This window comes from Quercus robur, chromosome 3, assembly GCF_932294415.1.
Source record: "Quercus robur chromosome 3, dhQueRobu3.1, whole genome shotgun sequence".
In the NCBI taxonomy this organism is placed as follows: Eukaryota; Viridiplantae; Streptophyta; class Magnoliopsida; order Fagales; family Fagaceae; genus Quercus; species Quercus robur.
Window position 1 is genome coordinate 66926435 of NC_065536.1, and position 21824 is coordinate 66948258.

Sequence of the window (21824 nt, forward strand, 5' to 3'; positions counted from 1 at the left end):
TTTATGGAAAATAATTTTTAACCAAAAAAATAATTCAAGGCAAGTGTTTATTCCAAAACATGTCCAGAATTTTATGTACACATAGTGGTGGCACTGAGAAATTTTTCTAAAGTTAGTTATTAACTGACTTAAATTATACAAAATCTTATAAATAGAGAACTTAAACATATTGGTATTACGGATTATAAAAAAATATATATATATTAGCATTTCAAAAAGAGCGCATGCACAAACATATATATATATATATATATGAAGTTTTACCATTTCCTTTTATTGAAATTAAAATTCAGCTCAAATTTAATTTTTGTTGTTTCAATATTTTTGTTGTATTTATAACATTACTCTATTAAAAAGAATTTTTCTTAATACTTTAATTTTTATTATGTCCATTACTCTATTAACAATTTAACTAAACTCAAATTTTTTGTTGTTGCATATTTATAGTGTTAACAACATTATTTTTGTTGTTACTAACTTATTGGCCTTTGTAACCGGGTTTTTATTTATTAGTCTTTGTAAGTGTCCAATTGCCTTTTAACTATTTTATTTAATAGCTAGCCATAACATTTTGCTTTGCTATCATTTTTTTTTTGGGGGGTAGTTTGGACTTTGGAGTACACGAGTCTACCAACTACAATGACTGTCAGGATTAGGAAGATTGATGTGCACAGCCTCAGCATTTTCTTTGTTTTATTTTCAAATTGTGTATGTTGAGGGTCATTTCAATTTTGATCTAATAAAGTTCTTTAACCACTATACATTTGTTAGAAATCTAGCTAACCAGCAACTAAACCATGGATTTAAAGAAAACATGAAGAAGATGAATTGTTAGGCTCAATCATGTTTTCTACTACAAGGAATAAGTAAGTGTAATATTTTATACATGTGCAGATCACGTGATCCTTTAAGTCCTTGATTCACATGCGTGTCAGTCCCTAATTGGTAGTTAGGAAGATTGTTAAATTCAGTTCTCTGTTTTTGCTTAATCTCTCTTGCTCTGTTTCTAAAAGTCTATATAATAATAGCACCTTGATTTATTTTATTTCGGCTAACCAATAAAATTACTCAGCAAGTTTCTTGGACAATGGCTCTTTTAAAAACATTTTTTGTTTCTCTAATGGCATCTGGTAGACAAGAATTGTTACCATCATTTATTGACAATTAGCTTAGAAGGGATACTGATTTTGCATCCAAGTATCTGATTTTGACAACAGGGTCATACAAAGTGCAAACCATAACTAAGAATTTTCTCATTACCTTTAATACGCCTCAGTTGGAATATAAATGGCTAAAACCCAAGATCACAATAATACGTTTCTAATATCTATTTTACATTTGGAATCTTTATAATGCATACCAAATAACCAATCAAACACGTATAATCTCAGTGCCCTGAAACCTGTGTTACCAACAGCAATTTATAGTACTTGCAATTAAAGTTCTAGTAGTACTCTAGGCATCACAGAATCTGAAACAAACAATTTCCTTCAACAACATAAATTTGACAGAATATAGTGTCATATATAATTCATATCCTTTCTTGTCCTAGTTAGACTGTGGATGGCTCTAGGAAAGTGCAGTTCATCTTGATAACACTTGAGAGACCATGTGCATGGTTGGTCTAGATTCTGGATTAGCATTCAAGAATGCAATTGCCAACTTTACAATGAGTATCAATTGATTCTCAACCTCAAGAGTGGGAGGCAGAAGACGTATATCTAACAAATCATTCAGCAATAAATTCTCTCCCACAGATGAAGCAGATAAAGTGGAGATGGTTTCACCAGGATGCCTTCCTTGGATCACTTCAATAGCCAAAACTCCAAAGCTAAACACATCGCACTTCTCAGTTATCTTCATCGTATAAGCAAACTCTACAAACAAACAGGATATCATGTCAACGTGTTCATATGCTGTATCTTCTACGTTGATTAAAAAAATTAAGTCTATTACTTGGTGCAATATATCCATATGTGCCAGCAAATGAAGTCCAATTGGATGAGTCTTGATTAAGAAGCTTAGCTATGCCAAAGTCTGAAACATGAGCCTCATACTCTGAATCCAGCAAAACATTTTTGCTTGATATGTCCCTGTGAACAATTGGTGGTGAGCAATCATGGTGCAAGTAAGACAAAGCGTGCACCACACCTTTGATGATATTCACTCTCTTGCTCCAATCCAATTCTTTAGCTCCTCCATCATCGCTCAAAATTGTGGCCAAGCTACCCCTTTCAAGGTACTCATAAATCAAATTGAGAATTGTGAATGTGAACAAAAGCCATGCAATTTTACAATATTTCGATGCCGAATTTCTGTTAATGCCGAATTTCTGTTAATGCCCTTACCTCATTTAAGAACTCTTTCTGCTGCGCAATCTCACCATCACACAAGGATCTAAGTTTCTTCACTGCAACTATGACTCTTGATTTTAGCTTGGCTTTATAGACAATTCCATTTCCTCCCTTCCCAATGCAAAATTTAGCATCAAATCCCTCAGTTGTGTCTATGATTTCCTGGAACATCATTCTTCCATCAAAATAGGATATTGTAAACACTTTTTCCCTGTCCATGCCGTTTGCTCGGTTTTTCTGTGGATCTCTCCTTTTTCTTTGTAAAACAATGAAAATTATGAGGAATACCAATACGAGTGAAAGTGCGCCTAGAAGAGGGAAAATGATTTTGTGTTCCTTTTTTGAAATATGTTTTCCTACCACACAGTGTTTCAATCCTGTAACATTTCCACACAATCCCTTATTATGTCTTAATGCTTCTATGGGTGCATTTTGAAATGCTTTGCTATTGGGAAGAGGACCCTCCAACTCATTGAAGGATATGTCAACATCTGACAGCCCACGCATTTTTTCAAATGCAATCAGAATGAAACCAGAGAGTTTATTATGGGAGACATTCAATACCTCCAAACTTTGCAATTTGTGGATTTGTGAAGGTATCTCTCTTTCGAGCAAGTTATAACTTAAATCTAGCTGTGACAAATGTGGTAAATTACACAACTCAACTGGAATGCCTTGGCTAAATTTGTTGTTGCTCATATTCAAGTAATTTAGTTTCAAAAGGGTCCCCACATTTTTGGGGATTGAGTTGGTGAATTTGTTGGTGGATAGATCCAAATACTCAAGATTTGTTAACAACCCAAGCTCCAGAGATATATCCCCTGAAAGTTGATTTCCATTCAACATCAATTCCAACAAGGAAGTCAACTTTCCAAATTCTTTTGAAAGCTCCCCAACTAACTTATTAAAAGAAAGATCAAGTAATTGGAGTTGAATTGAATCTCCAATTACAAGAGGTATGCCACCAGTAATATTGTTCCCAGTAATACGTAGGGCGGTTAGTTGTGGGCACTTGCTCCAATTGTGTGAGATTTCACCGTAAAATCTATTGTAACTTAGGTCCATGAACTTCAGTTTACTATAGGCACCAAAATCTTCAGATATATTTCCAAGGAGTTGATTTCTTTCAAGGCGGACTCTATTTAAGCTCACGCAGTTTCTCAAGGTTTTCGGTATTGGACCTATGAGATGATTGTCGTATGCAGTAAAGTTTCTAAGAGATCCACTCTGACATAAGTTTTGTGGCAATAAGCCAGTGAAGTGGTTTGAATCGAGCTGCAGCACAACCAACTTCATCAAGTTTCCTATCTCTTGAGGAATAAAAGTTCCAAGTGACTCAAATTACCCAAGGAAACTGGAACAGTGCCATTTAAATGATTTCTGCCTAGTTGAAGATTGGTTATAGACTTCAAGTTTCCTAATTCTTTAGGGATGGTGCTAGAAAGTTGATTGTTGAATAGATGTAAGAAGGTTAGGTTGCTGAGAGCACCTAACGATGAGGGAATCGAGCAAGAAAGATTATTTGTTTGAAGACGTAAAGAGTTGAGAGACCTATGAAGCACGGGTGCGTTTCAAGATTAGGGTGCGGGTGCGGGTGCGGGTGCGGAACTCGGCAATTTTTGAAAAAGTAGGGTGCGGGTGCGGCGGGACTCAGCGATTAAAAAATTACTAAAAATAATTGTATTTATATTTTCTATATATTTTTACTATTAAAATATTCTTAAAAAACACATTAATATACCTTGATTCACAAAACAAAGAAAGAAGAAGGCAAGAAACACATCTAAGGTCAGAATTTCGGTTGCATCGGCGAGTTTCAAGGCCAATTTCGGCTTGTTTTGGCCGTTTCCGACCAATTTCGGCCGTATCGGTCGCCGGCCGATACGGCCCGATTCTGGCTGAATCAGCCCGATTTGACGCAAATCGAAGCCGATTCGGTACGAATCGAGCAGTGTCGGCGCGAATCCGAGAAAAAAAAAAAAAAAAAAAAAAAAAAACTCAAACGCACCGACGCGCAGTCAACCGCGTCGAACGCCGCGTCCCACGTCAGGCCGCGTCGAACTCGGGTGCGGCACCCTCCCAGCCGCGTCCGTGCTTTCTAGTGTGAGACTTCAAATTCCCTATTTCTAGAGGGATGGAGCCAGAGATTTGATTTTGATATATATTCAACCATGTCAGCTGCTCTAGGTTTCCAATACTAGAAGGAATGGGACCTGTTAGACTGTTGTTTTTCATGTCAACATCAATTAAATTGGAGAGGTTTCCAATTTCTGAAGGAATGGAGCAAGAAAGTTGATTATTACGGAGGTACAAATAAGCCAAGTTGATTAAATTACCTAGTGAATTAGGAATGCAGCCATGGAGATCATTGGCATGCAAAGAAAGGTAAACGAGTGACTTTAAATGACCTATTTCCAAGGGAACTGAACCATTTAACTGATTTTCACCAAGGTGCAAGGCCTCAAGATTGGTTAGCAGCCTAATCTGTGGTGGGATTTCCCTTGATAACTTATTAAAGGACAGGTCAAGATATATGAGTTTGGAAAAGCCACTAATTTCAATAGGAATTGTGCCAAAGAGTTCATTCATGCTGAGATAAACATATGCGAGGTTGGGGAGAGACAAGAATGAAAATTCATGGAGCGTACCTTTCAAGCCTGAGTTAGTCAGGTCTAATGAAATAACACTTCCTGCTTGGTTGCATGTAATGCTGGACCAGTGGCGACGCCACCTTATGGCCAGGGTGGTCCCAGGACCACCCTGACCTGAAAAAAAAAAAAATTATATATAATAATTTAAAATTTTATATTTATTTACTTTAAAAAAAAATTAGGAACACCCTGAATTTTTTTATGTTAATAAAATTAAATTTTGGTTTATAATTTGAGCAACTTAACAATATATTGGAGTCTTTCAACTGATGATGGCAAAATAGGTTTAATAGGTTCGTAGTGGACAGAGATATAATGCCTCTGGGCTACACTTTGTTTTGGTCCTTTTCCTGGGCACTTGTTTTAATGGTTTACTGTTCCCCCATTTCCAATGAAAAAAAGAAAAGGAAAAAAGAAATCTATGCTTAATGCCCCGTCTTTTACTTGTATTCTATTTCGTTTCAATAAAGTTTTCTATCGTTTTGAGCTCATAAAAAAAAAAAAATATATATATATATATATATATATTGTGGGAACACAATTAATTTGTCCGCTTTGGGGATTTTCACCTCACCTCAGGCCAAGGGCTTACCTTGTAGCCGATATTGGATTTTGGCTTGACACCCGCACGGTTTTTTCCTCTTAGCGAGTGTGGGCATGCTCATTGTGCAAGAGTCCCACATCGCTTAGAGAAGCGCTCCCCCTATGCCTTATAAGCTTGTGCTCAAGGCAATAGGGTACCACTACTACACATGTGTAGTAGTGGTACCCTATTGCCTTGAGCACAAGCTTATAAGGCATAGGGGGAGCGCTTCTCTAAGCGATGTGGGACTCTTGCACAATGAGCATGCCCACACTCGCTAAGAGGAAAAAACCGTGCGGGTGTCAAGCCAAAATCCAATATCGGCTACAAGGTAAGCCCTTGGCCTGAGGTGAGGTGAAAATCCCCAAAGCGGACAAATTAATTGTGTTCCCACATATATATATATATATATATATATATTGGAGTCTTTCAAGCAAAAATAAAAGCCTTAAAAAAAAAATTTTGAACTAAAATCTGAAAAAAAAAAAATATATATATATATATATATATAATAAAACTACTACAAGTTAGGCAGTGACTTGATTTCTTCAACTCAACACACTGCCTAATACAACACAATTTTCAACTTTTTATTATTTTTTATTACAGTATTATTTTTTCTCACCAAACATATATTACTTACTTCTCATTTTTAATTATTTTTTCTTATTTATTCTTAACCACACACGTCTTTTGTCTTCTCGATTTTTACACTTCATACTTTTAAATTTTATCACATCTTCATCTACACTTTTACATCTACGTTTTGCCTTCCTCCTTGTTCGTCTGTGTCTTTTACTAATACCAGTGCGGCATTGCCTCTTCTCAAGTTTTGAGTTTTAAATTTTTCAATACGATTTTTTTTTTTAGCTGTACAAGTACCTTTGTTCATTTCATTTCTTTTCATTTTTTTTTTCCTTTTGAGGTTTTTTGGTTTACAAAATGCAAATTTGTTCTGGTTTTAAGAACAATTTTTTTTTTTTTTTAAAGCGCAAACTTCATGCTGGTCGAATCTTGAATTTCGGCTGGTATTTACCGAAACACCCGAAATAGACCGGAATGACCCGAAATTTTTTCCGAAGTGGAATAGGGTGGGTTACTATTCCGGTTTGTTTACCGGCACGGTATTTTCTGGCCGGAACAAAATGAAATTAATAACATTGAATCAAACCTAATTACCTAAAGGCTAAAAAAAAAGATTGTGTAATTTATGCTTCCTAAGGAACACCCTGAACAAAATTTCTGGAGTCGCCTCTGTGCCGGACCAACTGCATGGGATTGAGCTTGTATTTTGATTGCTGGAAGAATTGGTTGCATTGTGAAGGAGAGTCCACGAAGTCAGGTGTGATTGGGCTTCATTTTGAAGACTGGCTTACCAATTGAGAAGAGCATCTGCCTCTGTCTCTTCAGTCACAAAAAGAGAAGCAGCATTAAATGAGGAATGTAACATGGCCAACACGACCAGCGAAACGAGGTAAACTACTTTTTTCAAGCTAGACATTGGCATGGTTATGTTTTACAACTTGCAAGCTGATTCAGAACTCTATCTTACTATGTCTACGGTGCCCCAATAATTTCTTACACGCAATTTATAGGTCTAAACATCTTGATGCTGTTCTGTTAATCAATTTTCGTTGTTTTGTTTTGTCAAATACTAAACATTTTTCCTAGTTAATGGAAAATAGATGGTTTGAAACAACAATGATCATTGAATTTGACCGTTCTTCACGAGAAATTATTCTTTCCACCTGGTGGAGTCCTCCCCACCCTCACAAGTGTTTTGGGCGCCCTTCTTTCCACCTGGTGGAGTCCTCCTTACCCTCACAAGTGGTTTGGACCCTACTCATGGGTCCTACACAGGGGCCCACCCCTGTTAGAAGAAGCAGCCCGGCATAATAATTTTCCATTATTGGAAAGAATTTTCGATTTTCTTAACTGAAATTTTACCAAATTTTAATTATTGTAATTGTTTAGACACCAAATTCCAAAAATAAAACTAATGACATTTAAGCTAAACTAACAATTAACACCGAATTTAAGTGATTAACTAATTCAAGAGTTCACGAACATTAAATTAGCATAGATAAACCCTTAAAGAATACTAGCCTCTAAGCATGCGCTCACGCGCCTGCTCAGAGGCTCTTCTATTTTTTTGGTAAAGATTAATAATTTACATCCATTATAAATTAGGATTACTACATTTTTCAATTACAAAAAAATCTAGGGGTGTGATGAGTGTTATACGTGGAGACAGGTTAATAATTTTAATATTTGGTACAAACATATAACACTCATCACACCCCTTAGGTATTTTAGTGATTGAAAAATGTAGTAATCATAATTTATAATGGATGCAAATTTTTTATTTTTGCCAAAAAAATAGAAGAGACTCTAAGCACGCACGTGAGCGCGTGCTTAGAGACAAGTATTCCATAATTATTGCATGCTTCTCAGAGACTCTTCTATTTTTTTAGGAAAAAGTTAATAATTTGCATCAATTATAATTTGGGATTACTACATTTTCCTATCACAAAAAAACCTAGGGGTGTGATGAAGAATTATTTCACCTGCAAAAGCAACTTATATTGTATAGACTTCTTCTTTTTTTTGGTTACTTTTTATCTTTAAATGTTTTCTTAACAAAGAAACTTAACTGGAGAAAAGAAAGAAATAATGATAATGAAAAAAAAAAGGGAGAAAATTGCACCGTAAAATATGTGAACAATGTTTACCTTTGACTTTACAGATAATAATAAATTAGATTAATCAAATGTATTATACTATCTACAAAGAAAATAAAAAAGATGACTCACTCTTGTAAATTCCATATACTTATTAAACTTGCATGCTTTCAATATAGAAATCCAAATGTTTCAAAGGTTCTACACATTCATTTTGTCACATTTTTAACCCATTTATTATTATTACTATCAAGGATTTAAATTAAACATCTATCCTTGAAATGATATCTAGTTGAATTGGTATGACAAAAATAATAACTCGTGTTGAGATATCATTATATTAAAAGAAAAAAAAAGTATGATATTTGATTATTATAGTTTTTTTAAAATTTCTGGTATTTTCCGATGTATTGATCCGTAAACCTAATATATTTCAGTCTTTTAAAAAAAATTAAATAAACAAATCATTTTGCAATCTTTCACATATTTCTGTTCGTATTCTCAGCCCAATTTTCTAGATATTGATATCACTTTTCATATCTAAACCAACACATTACAACATGCTCTCCAAACAATGTGTCTAGACTACAATCACATATTCTTTTCCAACAAATTTCATAATTGTTGAGTGGGTGATTGCAAGTGATGGACATATTTGAAATTCATGAACTCATCATTTTTTTCTTTACTACTCACCGTTGACTAACTCAACAATTGCAAAATTTATTGTGAAAAAAAAAAAAAAAAAAAAAGTTATGTTCATAGCACTACTACCATTTTATCACAATCTTTTTTCATAATCATTGAGGAGACAATGGACATATTTGAAATTCATGAACTCATCATTTTTTTCTTTACTACTCACCGTTGACTAACTCAACAATTGCAAAATTTATTGTGAAAAAAAAAAAAAAAAAAAAAGTTATGTTCATAGCACTACTACCATTTTATCACAATCTTTTTTCATAATCATTGAGGAGACAAATTTTAAAAGGTAGACAAAAAAAAAAAATGGTATTAGTGGTGGTCTTAATAAGAATCAATGATAGCTTAATATTTATACATTTATGAAATCTATTCTGAAAAAATATTTTGTATAGTATTGTCCTGTTCCAAAACACTAACTTTTGACCCTTTTGTTTTGTATTACTTTTCTTCTTCTTCTTTTTCTTTTTTTTTTAATGAAAAAAGAAGGGGTTGAGCCATAGTTATGCACCTAGCCCCATCCGAATGATTTTTTTTTTTTTTTTTTTATGAAACTTATCCTTTTTATTTAATAGAGAGATTTCCATTTTAATTTTTATAGGCTTATCATTATCATTATTACATATCTCACTCTTCCATGTTAGTGGTGTAAATGGTTGATGATGTTGCCAATTACTATCAAATATATTCTTAACTGTGTATGTAAACTCTTGACTTTTATTTTGTAAATCAGTTTATTTCTTCCTTCCATGCATGTTGGTACTGTTAACTGTTCAGAATGACTGTTACATATATATATATATATATGGAGAGAGAGAGAGAGAGAGTCTTTTTATATTTTCTAAGAATTAGATACGTGAATATGCATTTATATATAATTGACACAAAATTAAAAAGACATTTTGAAATAATTTTTTTTAAGGAAAATTCTGCAAGAAATTAGAGTACATTAATTAATATCTAAAGACACTTGACATTAAATTATTAAACAATAGAATGACACTTGGCACCAAATTATTGGAAAATTTAAAAAGATATTTGGCACAAAATTGGAGTCCTAATATTTTAACTTGAGTTTCCACTTTAATATAGTTATATTATGGGTTTGAGAAACTTGTTTGATTTTACAATTTTACATATCCCAATTGGTTTAGTTGGAGTTTTTATTTTATTTTAAAAAAAAATTATATTTAGTTGAAGCGTTTATTAGAATAGGGAAAATGGAAAAAATCTGAATGTTCAATTAGTGTATAAAACACCTTGAACGTTTAGACTCCTAATTTACAAATTATCAATTCAAGCTTATTATCAAACAATTAATGTGCGAAATATGAACATAAGCATGTAACAGAATTGATAAACAATCTTAGACCAAATAAAATCACATTCACAGTAGAAATTAAATGGCAAAGATTAAAGGAAGAGAGATGCAAACACAAGGACAACACATAATGTGTTATCGAAGAGGAAACCAAAGCCCTCGGCATAAAACCTCTCCGCCGCCCTCCAAGTGGTCAATAATCCACTAAAAAATGTAGTTGAGATACATGAACAACAATAGACCCTCCAAGCCTAATCTACCCAGTGTACCTAAACCCTCCAAGTTTCTTACTCCAACGAGGTTACGCCGAACCTTTGTCTTTTCTAGCTTACCAGATTCCGCTATAGCCCATAGCATCAACCAATAACCATTGGTCCCTTCCTAACTGCTTCTCAAAGCACCAAAAAGCCTTCTCACAAATGTGGATATGGTAAGAAAAGGATTTGGTCAAGAACCTCTCAAGAATTTAACAATGGAGAGGGTGAGAATAGAGGAATTTGAAGAGTCTCTATGTAAAGATTGTGGATGAGTCATTCTTGTTTTTCTCTAAGGTTTCTCTCTCAATATTCTCTTTGGAAGTTCTTTACATTTCGTGAGTATAAAGGGTATATCTACTAGGGTAAGAGTTGAATGCGAAGAGTCAGTTTTTCAAAACACAGCTAGCTGGCGGCTTGGCCTCACGACTTGACTGAGCCGCAAGTTCCAGCCGCGAGGTAATTGAATGTCCAGAGACTGGACTTTTTGTCTTGTAGTGCTACGGCTGGCATGACGGTTCAGCTTCTCTGCATGCTTGGCACGTGTGCAACTTCTGGCGGCTTGCAAGCCACGAGCTACCCGCGAGATCCAGTTGCGAGTCTCTGCTTCTTTGCACAATCTTGAGCATTTCTTCACACTCTCTCACACACTACCCTTACATGATTCCCACCTAAATACAAGGTTACTAATTGCTAAAATACAAGCAAATTTGGCACGGAATAAAGCCAACAAGATGGTTGATAAAATTCAACCTTACAAAATCAAATAAAATAAAACCTTAAAAGACATATATCTCTAAATAATCAAATTACTACAAAAAAGATTGCTATTAGCGACGGCCAAAGTTCGTCGCAACAACACAAAAAGCCGTCACAGATTAGTATTGTCGACGGCAAAAGGCTGTCGACGTCCATCGATAAAAGCCTTGTCGATAATACTATATTACCGACAAGGCCATCACTAACACTCATTTTCAACAGTAAAAAGCCGTCGTAAGCAATTTATTTTTTCCGTCGAAAATACTTCTTCATAAGAGGAAGTTGGACGACCAAATACATTTTGTGATGAACTAAGGCCATCATTAATGTATTTTTTCGACAGCTAGTCATCATAAATACTTGTTTTGCCGTCGAAAATACAACTTCGTACGAGGAAGTTGGACGACCAAATATATTTTGCGACGAACTAAGGCCATCGTTAATGTATTTTTTCACCGACAAAAAGTCATCATAAATACTTGATTTGCCGTCAAAAATACAATTTCAAATGATGAAGTCAAACGACCAAATACATTTTGCGACGAACTATAGCCATCGTTAATATATTTTTTTCAACGACCAAAAGCCATCGTAAATACTTAGCTTTTTGTCAAAAATACAAAATCTTAGTGACCATTTATGTCTTTTCAACGAACTTTGACCGTTATTAAAAATTAGTTACCATGTCACTAATACATTATTTGCAACAAAATAGTTTCGTAGAAAAAAAAAGGCCATTTCTATTAGTTTAATTGCAACAAAACAATTCTGTCGAAAAAGAAATACATGAATTATATGAAAGTAAATAAAATAATATATAAATTACAAACACACATCTCATAAAAAATTTTCCATTCAAATAACAAGTACAAATCCATAATTGTTCAAAACTAATAAGTGAATAATGCAATAAAAATGAAAATATTAAAAAGTCTACAAAATAGCATGATGTTCAATAATACATGAAAGCTATATTATTTCCTTCACTAAACTTGAAAGCATAAGTATTGGAAGATCAGTCATCATCTGAGCTAATTTCCTCTAGCTGAGAGTCACCTTCCTCCTCAAAGTCATCTTTTGTAATTATTCACACTACGATCTCCTCCCTAACATTGGTCTGCAATATTTTAGATTAAACTGAATAAATATACAAAAATTATAACTACACAAATTTTATTGTTTACAGTAAATAATAAAGAATTAACTAAAATATATTCATTTAAAAACATTAACACAATCACCACGATAAAATGACAAAATTAAACATCAAAAATAAATCCTTACTACCGACACAAACATTGCATCTATCATAAATTCTTACTACTGTCAAGAACCTTGTAGTTCTCTTGTGAATAAGAACTTCCAAGAATACATCCACCACCAATAACCACATTAATAGTACATCCCCATCACTCTTAACAATATATCCATCATCACAACAAGTCACATAAAATTATATATGAACTAAGAATAGCAATTAATTGAAAACTGTAATGAGCAAATTTATCATTGATTTCAACAACCTCAATAAAATGGGGAAAAAAATTTTATGTTGGTTATACTGGAAAAAATTATATGAGTAATTGGTGCTTGCATATAATTAAAAGTAATCAACAAATTGGTTGGGGCCAGCAATACACACAAACATTACACTACGGTCTAGTACCAAACTGTCAAGAACTTTACCTACAATACGAGATTGTATATTATGAAAGAGATATATCTAAACCAAACCCAAAATTTAGATAAAATAAATCAACCAACAAATCCATTTAGTAATCCACTACATTAACAAAATATATAAATCAAGAAAAAGGATTTAAGAAAACTAACCTGGCCTATAGAGGGTGAGAGCTTTTTCTTCTTTCTTTTCTTAGTGAGTGAAATAGAGTGTTAGTATTTAGTGAGTAAAAAGGGAGGCGTGGGATTGAAAAAATAAAAAGGTGGGGCGCTTGTTTTTTAGTGATAGGGAGAGGTAGGATTTTGTCTTCTTCTTCTTCTTCTTCTTCTTCTTTTTTTTTTTTTTTTTTTTTTTTAAAGTTAAAATGATATTGCCGTGTGTGTTTTTTTAACAATGTGGGGCTGGGTTTATTTTATTGTAATGTGACTTCTCTTTTTGTTTTATTTATTAAATTTTTTTTTATGACAACCACGTCACTTTCTTTTTTTGGTCACTTTGAAATATCATTTTTTTTAATTATTATTATTATTAGAAACACTATGAAATCTTACTTTGTAATTATTTTTTAGCAAATGTTCTTTTAAAAAATGTCAAGAAAATATAACGTCAATTTTGTTTAGGTGGATTTATTTTACAGAAATATAACCTCAATATTTAAAAAATAAATAAAAATAAACTTTGTGTATTTTTATTTGGCAAAACCACTCCATTTGAAGGAAAAACCATTTTCCACTTGACATCTCATTAACCGAATTTTGTTAAATTAATATTAAGAATGTTGTGTACAAACCTGCCCGCAAATTTCCAAAATGATCTTATTTCATAATTAAAATACATTGATTTCAAATTTTAATTAAAGATTATTTTAAAATATTTAGTATGACATTTTTTAAAAAGGGTTGTGGAGGGAATTGTCGTTGCAAGTATTTTGGTGCTTGATAAAATTTGTATTATTATTCTAAAATTTTCAGTATTGTATGTACTATTCATTGTTAAACTTTGATAAAGAAAATTTTATAGAAAAGCATGAACGTCGAGAAAACCCAAAAATACAACCCAATACCCAAAATCCACTCAAAACCTCCTTATTCAACCTAATTTGATCCTATCAAGCGGTCATAGACCCAACTTCGATGGTTGACCATGTTTGACCAAATATTGACCAAGTTTTGCAAACTTTGACTACTCATTTCTCACAATCTAACCGTCTACTTGTTGTCATACTTCGTCAACACCAATATCTCACCACATTCTTCCAATCCAACAGTCGGATTTTGGATTTGAGTCTAGAGCATTATGGACGTGTTGTTGTACCAAGACACTAAGAAATTTTGATTGGTCACATTCTCCTAATTCAACTGTTTGATTGAGCTCAAAATCTATCAAAACCAATATTTATCCCACTCTTTCAAACAATTGATCAAAGTTTTAATCTAACTCTGGCACAAGATGGATGCATGTCGTTGTATCCACCTATCATGAAACTTCAATCAATAAAAATATACAATACTCTTCCAAGTGAGTTATAAACTATATAAATATCACTAAGAATCGAGAAAATGATCTACAAAATACAACCAAAAACCTGCAAAATGACCCCGATGGATTTGCATATGACCTTTGACTTTGCCATTTTTAAACTTGAAACTGATAAAGGCATAAAAACCCAAAAAACCTTAAAACACTGACCAATACCCAAAAGCTACTTAAAACCTCTTGATCTACCTAATTTGATCAAATCCAGTGTTCCTAGAACCTACTTTGAAGTTTGACCAAAGATTGACCAAGTTTAATAGACTTTGACGAAGTTTCGCAAGATTTGACTTTTCTGTTCTCACAATTTGATCGTCTGATTGTCATTGTAATTTACAAATACAAATATTTCACCATATTCTACCAATTGAATGGTCAGATTTTGGATCTCCATCTGGTTGCATGATGGACATGTGTTGTTGTACCCACCTACTGGGAAACTTTGATTAACCCTGTTGACACAATCCGACCATCCAAAATGGCTAAAATACACCATCAAAGCTAGGAAATAACCAAAATACCCATAACTTCTAAAGTGACGAAAGTTTCCCTAAAAGCTTCAAAATAATAAAAATACTTTTACTTGGAGGGTCTTGAAAGTTTTTTTTTTTTTTTTTTTTTTTTGCAATTTTTAAAATTAAGAAAAAAATTCTACACTTTTAAGATAAAATTGAGGAAAATTTACCATTCAAATAAAATAATAAATTTTTATGGCCATATATATGTTGGAAATCACATTTATTGTGACAGATTTACCTTACCGACACTAATACCTTCTTTTCTTAAGAAAATTTTAACTATTAATGACGACCAAAATGTCCGTCACAAACAACAATGCAATATATAGTGATGGAAAACAATCGTCAAACACATAAAAATAAGGGCATGAATTCCCCCCCTTTTAAAAAAATTACCATTGTCGACAGCTTAGGTCCATCACAAATATTATTTATTGGGAGGGATCCAATTCTATCACTAATACGTTCTTTCTTTTAAAGCAAATTAACTATTTACGACGGTTAGTATGTTTGCCACAAATACGAACTCAGTTAGAAAAATAAAAAAATTAATTGTGATGGATAAATGTCGTCACAAATATTGTGAAAAGTAAGGGGGAATTTTCCCTCTAAAATATTTCACCATTTTCAATGGCTTCATGGCTATTACTAATATCCTCTTTTATATTTACGATGGAAGAATTTTTGTTGCAAATAATAACACCATAAAAAATATATTTTTTGTATTTTCAACGTACAAAAGCCGTCACAAGTGTTAATAGTTTTGACGGTTTTTCTTCGGTCATCGTAAATAATACCCTCTTTTATATTTATGATGGAAGAATGTTTGTCGCAAATAATAACACCATAAAAAATATATATATTGTATTTTCGACACAATATATATATATATTTTATTCGGTTTTTATTCGGTTTTTTGTATTTTCGACGTACAAAAGCCGTCACAAGTGTTACTAGTTCCGACGGTTTTTATTCGGTTGTCGTAAATAATACTTTATTAGTGATGAACATTTTTATGCCGTCGTAAAAAGTAAGGCGGGAAAACTTCCCTCCAAAACAAATCATATTTTTGACAAAAATAATAGGCATTCTCGACGAACTCATTTTGCCGTCACAAATATTTTAATATTTGACGAGTAATTGTCGACGAAAAAGACTTGCCGTCGAAAAACCTAGTTTTTTCGACAGCTTTTTGTAGTCATCAAAAAAGTTTCATCGCAAATAACAATCTTTTTTGTAGTTTAGAACACAAGCTTAATTTTTTTTATTTTCACATCTTGGTCAGATTGTAAGTTTTCCTGCAATATGGAAGGTAATTTTTATAAATATGAGTCCTTTTTGGACTCACTTTTATCCACTAAAACTTTTGGATAACTGATTCCACCCGTTAGAACCAGTTGCCAAGTAATCTAGGAACATTCACTCCTAACAAGTTAAGCAATTTATACTCTTGCCTAAAAGCACTCTCCACTTGCTATTGACAGATTAATTTCAAAAGTTGCACTTATTAGTATGAAGATGTTAATATTGATCTATGCAAAGTAAATTCGATAATAATATTAGTTTTAGATAATGTATAATTAAGCTGAAGTTATAAATTTTTAAACTCTCATAGATTTTGAATTCATTAGGAAGTTAATTTTATTAATTTTGGCATAATTGTATGTTTATATTTCCAGTACGGGTTAGTGACCAATATTCATAGTTGGCATAATAACATTTAACAATGTGTACAATATGCATGCTGAATATTTTTCTATTATTGAACCATGAGAATGTGACTTGGCCAGTTATAAACCATTAATTATCACCAGAAACTCTTTGAAAGGATCTGTTGCCACTTTCTTCACCATATCACTGCTAGAAAAATTCAATTTTTCAACCACCAAACGCCCACTTTGCATCACTTTTGGTTCACCCTTTATTGGTGATGAAGGCCTGCAGGAAACCATATCTAAATTTGCAGCATGGAACTCTTGCTTTTTGCGTGTGGTTTCTGACCAGGATCCAGTTCCTAGAGTCTTAATTAATGATTACAAGCCTTTTGGAACATTTCTCTTGTGTTCGGTGTTGGGTTGTTCTTGTTTTAAGGACCCCCAAACCATTTTGGAGTTGTTGATGGCAGCCTATATAGGGAGTCCTGAAAATCAAGATCCTAATAAGGTTTTTGAGTCCTATGGAACATTTTTGGAGCATCTCAATCGTAAGGTACTTTGCAAGGATACTACCGATCATGAGTCATCAATTGATTGGACTACACCACCATTACGGGCAAGCATTATTACAAAACTAGCAGCAATTGGACTGGTGTGATCACAGGTAACTCAATTACAATTCTTTTTGAATTGTATATAATTAGAATGCTTATTTGAGCTATGTCATTTGTATAGTACAGATACGTTACACCTAGACAATACACGAAATAGAATAATTTAATGAATGAAATGCTTACCGATTAAGTATTAACAACTAACCAAAGCCTCTAATGTTTCTTACATGAGTAAAAATTACTACAATTTGAAGTCTTTGTCTTTGTCCTTGTGATCTTTCAAAACTTCCCTTCTAGCCCAACTCATTTTTACAAGTCATTGCAGCCACTGCAAAACGTTGATATCAACATTATCATTGCAAAGACAGAAAAATGGGAAAAAGAGATGGCAATTTTAAACAAGCAGGCTTTTGATCCCACCGGGGGGTTGAATGAAATAAAAGTATATATTGCTTATCTAGAACAGTATAAGAAGTTGTCTAAAGACAAAGGAATTGGATACTATGACAGATATAAGCTTGAAAACCATATTGGAATGACTATGACTGATATCGATCCGTTAAAGTTTAAAAAATTCCTCGCATGTTATTGGGAAGAAATGGTTGATCAAGTAGAGAAAAGGCCCCAGATAGTAGGCCACTCCCTTCGTACCTGTTCACTCTTCGAGGCAACAAATTATCGAAGGATGATTGAGCCACTAGACATAGCTGAATACTACAACAAGGGCCTAAAAGACTACTTAAATAAAGGAAGATCAAAACAATACATACAATTGGAGCAGTGGCTGAAAGAAATTGAGAAGCCTTCAAGTGTTCCAAATGAATTGAAGAAACAGAATGTGGCGTCAAGTCTGACAGAGGATTCTTGCTTTTGGGCACATGTTGAGGAGGCTCTCATTTCATGCAAATTGCTGAGTAGCGGAGAATCAAGTGATGAGGAGAAAGACTTTGCAAAGAAAGAACTAATTGAGTTTGAAAAGTATGTATTTGATTTGATGAAAAATTGTGCAGTATCTTCCAAGATTTTCTTACCTGGGAGCAGCTTCATGAAATGGTGGGGAGAGTATAGAGATATTACGGGAGCTTATTATAGCTCTAGTCTCACTAACTTATTGAAGAATGACAACAATTATGAGGCATATGCTAATGGCTCCCTAGAGTTTCCTTTAAATTTTGTATGACAGAGATTTGCATATTTCAATATCTACGTGTGCACTTCCCTTCAAACATGTGTGGTATTTCGAAGTCATTACCCAATAAATTGTAAATTAGGGACATCATCTTTTCAACTTTTTAAATTTTTGTATAATAAAATTTTCTGTCTTTCTTTACTATTTTGGGGTTCGATACTTGGATGTGAGTAGATGAAAACAGTTTTAGTCATCATTATCAATGGAATAGTTGGCTTTGTTTATTCTTCCCTCTCAGCAAGGAAAGGCCACACTATACCATTGAAATAGTGAGCATAATTCTCCCCAACAAGACCGTTCATGATTTGCTAATATTTCTACATTTTCCAACAAAAGTCAAAAATAGGATTTTGAGAGTGAAAGGAGCAGTTCAATTGATACATTAATGGTAGGGTTTATATAATGCAATTTGTAATATAGTTAGGTCGGGGGAGGATGTGGAAAAAATAGGAAAAATTATATTTTTGTTACAAGGTTTTGGTTATGGGGATAAAAGAAAAAGTGAAAGGGAAAAAGAAAATGTCTTGAGTTGAATTCTTTATATATCATTATCTGAATTTCTTTTTATTAAATGGTAAAAATAAAGTAAGTTATAGATAGTTGAATAAAGTTTTTTATCGTTGCATAAGAATTTAGAATTTGAACCCCGCTTATACAAAAAAATAACTGGTATCTTGGCTTAATAATAAAGGATAATTATCATAAAATAGATGTCATAGATTAAAATTTTATTGTATCTATTAAAAAAAATAGGAGTAAAAATAACAAAACATTGAATTTTACAAAAGCCAAATTAGTATGACAACAAAACTTGTGAGTTGGTTAACGCTATATTCTTCCTTCTACTTTTTTGCCCCCTCCAATAAGAGAGATTTCTATTAGGTGTATGTCTAAGAAATATCTTATTAGTACTATATATGAATCAAGCTATTTATGAACAAATAGAGCTTTGCTCAAGAAAAAGTCTGTTTATGTTGTTTATTTATTAAACAAACCAAGCTCAAGCCCAACTTTAAACTTGATTATTGAACAAGTCAAGCATAAACATAATAACGCATTCATAAACAAGCTCGAAAACATTATGACTCAAATTAAATATATATATTACTATATATTTATATGTATACTTTTCTGAAAATATATTTATATAGATTTATAATTGGGTTATATAAGTTTGTCAATTATTTATGGTTTATTCATAACATAAACCATGCATTTGTAGTAAAAAATCAAAAATTTATGGAGGAGTAAGACATGTTAGTTATGGTTTTACTATATATAGAAAAATAATAAGTTAATCAAATAGTTCGTGAACAATCTTAAATTTACAGCAAGTAAATGAACTAAACTTGGACATGTAATCTTGTTTGAAGATGAGTTCGAGCTCAACTTGTGTTCGAAATAAAATTAAATGAACAAGTCTGAACTTTTAATATTTGGCTCGGCTCATTTATAGCCCTTTATCTTATAATAGTTTTGTAAATAACATGCTTTTGTTCAAAATTTTTTTTTTTTTTTTTTTTTGGTTAAAGACATGTGGTATAAAAGAGATATATGTGGGATGACAATTTAAACCAATACATGTGAGTATCTACCTCACCCATCCTTAATGGACGGGTTTTACCTACCCCACATAACAAATAAGGCAGGGATGAGGGTTAACATTTTTCCCCCGCACCCACCCCGTTTATATTTAAATAATTAAAAAAAATTATAGGTTTTTTATAAGACATATAAGTATTTTTAGAATTCTAACTTTAAATTTATGATTTTTTTTTATATAGTATTATTAAATTTATACTTTTATGTTTTAATATTTACTTTAACTTTGTTCATATTTTTTTTAATTGTTGCATTTCTACATTTGAATTGTTTTTGTATTTATTATTACTTAAATTGTTATATTGTTATGCTTTGAGAATGTTTTATTATGTTAGAATTGTTTTTTAATGTTTTATGAGTTTTAATTTAATATACTCAAAGTAAGCTTTTAATAAATTATATATATATATATATATATATATATAAATTGAGTGTGGCAAGATGGGTACCCACATAAACCTGTTAGAATGGGGCAGAAGAAAAAACCGTCCCAAAGCAGAAGTGGAGCGGGGGCAAGGAATAGGATACCCGCTTGTTGCCATTCCTAGGTATCACACTATCACTATCTCGGAAGAAAAATGGTGGAAATTATGTGAGGTGCAAGTGGCGGGTGAAAGTGACGAAATTGCCATAAATTTGGCTTTTCTAATGAAAAGAATTGGACATCTCATTTGGGTTTCATGCCACATAAAAGGAAAAAGACAGAAGAAATTCAATTGTTATTTCGTTTTCAACAAGTCGTTGCTTTTCTACACAATCAAAGTCACTACTTTCCTATATATATAAAAATAAAAATAAAAATAAAAAGTCACTACTTTAAGAACTTTCTAGTTCACAAGTTCTAAATTTCTAAGATTGAGAGCTACTTGACTCTTGTTTAGTTCACAATTTTTTAAATAGAAGTTCTATATTAAATTTCTTACTCGGGGGCAGCATGTGAAAGGGCAGCATGTGACTTGCACATGCCACCCAAACTAGTATAAATACAAAAAGCATAAAATAAAATTAGGGTAGAACAGAAGAGAAGAAGGGTAGCGAAGTAATATTGTAAAAAAAATCCCCAAATTCTGGTTTGTGGAAGAATCCTCAAACCCAGACACAAATCACAAACTCATAAAACTGAGAGAAACCAAAGAAAACACAACCCGAATTTTCAAACTTATTTGCTTCTTTTGTATAACTAGCTAATCCACAGCCTAAAGGGGATAAAGAGAGTAATTGGAGAGCAAAGGGTTTTGAAAAAAGAAAGATGGCAGGAAGAGAGGTCCGCGAATACACCAATCTTACCGACCCTAAAGGTTTCTCTCTTTCTTTCTTTCTTTCTTTGAAAATCATTTTGTAATATTTAGTATAGTGAAAAAGAGAAAAAAATGGATTTGATTGAACAGATAAGAAATGGGGGAAAGGAAAGGAGAAGATAGATGATGAAGACACCACTTTCCAACGCATGGTTGCCCCTACGAAGATAGATGATTAAGCTGTGACTAAAAATTCCATCTCAATATATAATTGATTGGATTAGATTTGGAATATCAGTAGTGTTGACGTTTATGTCAATCCTGGACGATGGAATTATTAAGCACCAAAGATAATTAAAAATGGTTTAAAACTTTGAGATTAAGCATATTTATCAACAACAACAAAAAACTTTGAGATTAAGCATGAAATGAAAAACAAGCCAAATTAGCCAATGACAAGAGCCAAAGAATAATGGGAGCAAATCA

The 21824-nt window shown here is 32.7% G+C and overlaps 4 protein-coding genes and 1 long non-coding RNA gene across 5 annotated transcripts; 3 read left to right on the plus strand and 2 right to left on the minus strand.

The window, feature by feature from the left end:
• Positions 1-1479: 1479 nt before the first annotated feature.
• Positions 1480-3650, minus strand: LOC126719977 (MDIS1-interacting receptor like kinase 2-like). The gene is made up of 4 exons (XM_050422469.1): positions 2715-3650; positions 2424-2516; positions 1957-2332; positions 1480-1877 (listed from the first exon to the last, which is right to left on the minus strand). The coding sequence occupies exons 1-4, from the start codon at positions 3648-3650 to the stop codon at positions 1585-1587; spliced, it is 1698 nt and encodes a 565-aa protein (XP_050278426.1). The 3' UTR covers positions 1480-1584.
• An 8-nt stretch (positions 3651-3658) lies between these two features.
• LOC126719978 (MDIS1-interacting receptor like kinase 2-like) lies at positions 3659-5688 on the minus strand. The gene is made up of 3 exons (XM_050422470.1): positions 5598-5688; positions 4465-5119; positions 3659-3905 (listed from the first exon to the last, which is right to left on the minus strand). The coding sequence occupies exons 1-3, from the start codon at positions 5686-5688 to the stop codon at positions 3659-3661; spliced, it is 993 nt and encodes a 330-aa protein (XP_050278427.1).
• A 140-nt stretch (positions 5689-5828) lies between these two features.
• LOC126719979 (lipase-like PAD4) lies at positions 5829-17353 on the plus strand. Its single transcript, XM_050422471.1, has 2 exons — positions 5829-5919; positions 16869-17353. Exons 1-2 carry the CDS (start codon positions 5829-5831, stop codon positions 17351-17353), a joined length of 576 nt encoding a protein of 191 aa, XP_050278428.1.
• LOC126719006 (senescence-associated carboxylesterase 101-like) lies at positions 17215-18613 on the plus strand. Its single transcript, XM_050421478.1, has 2 exons — positions 17215-17359; positions 17635-18613. The coding sequence occupies exon 2, from the start codon at positions 17695-17697 to the stop codon at positions 18487-18489; it is 795 nt and encodes a 264-aa protein (XP_050277435.1). The 5' UTR covers positions 17215-17359; positions 17635-17694; the 3' UTR covers positions 18490-18613.
• A 2555-nt stretch (positions 18614-21168) lies between these two features.
• On the plus strand, positions 21169-21531 carry LOC126716452 (uncharacterized). The gene is made up of 2 exons (XR_007652132.1): positions 21169-21398; positions 21489-21531. It is a non-coding gene; the product is annotated as an uncharacterized LOC126716452 (long non-coding RNA).
• Positions 21532-21824: the final 293 nt, after the last annotated feature.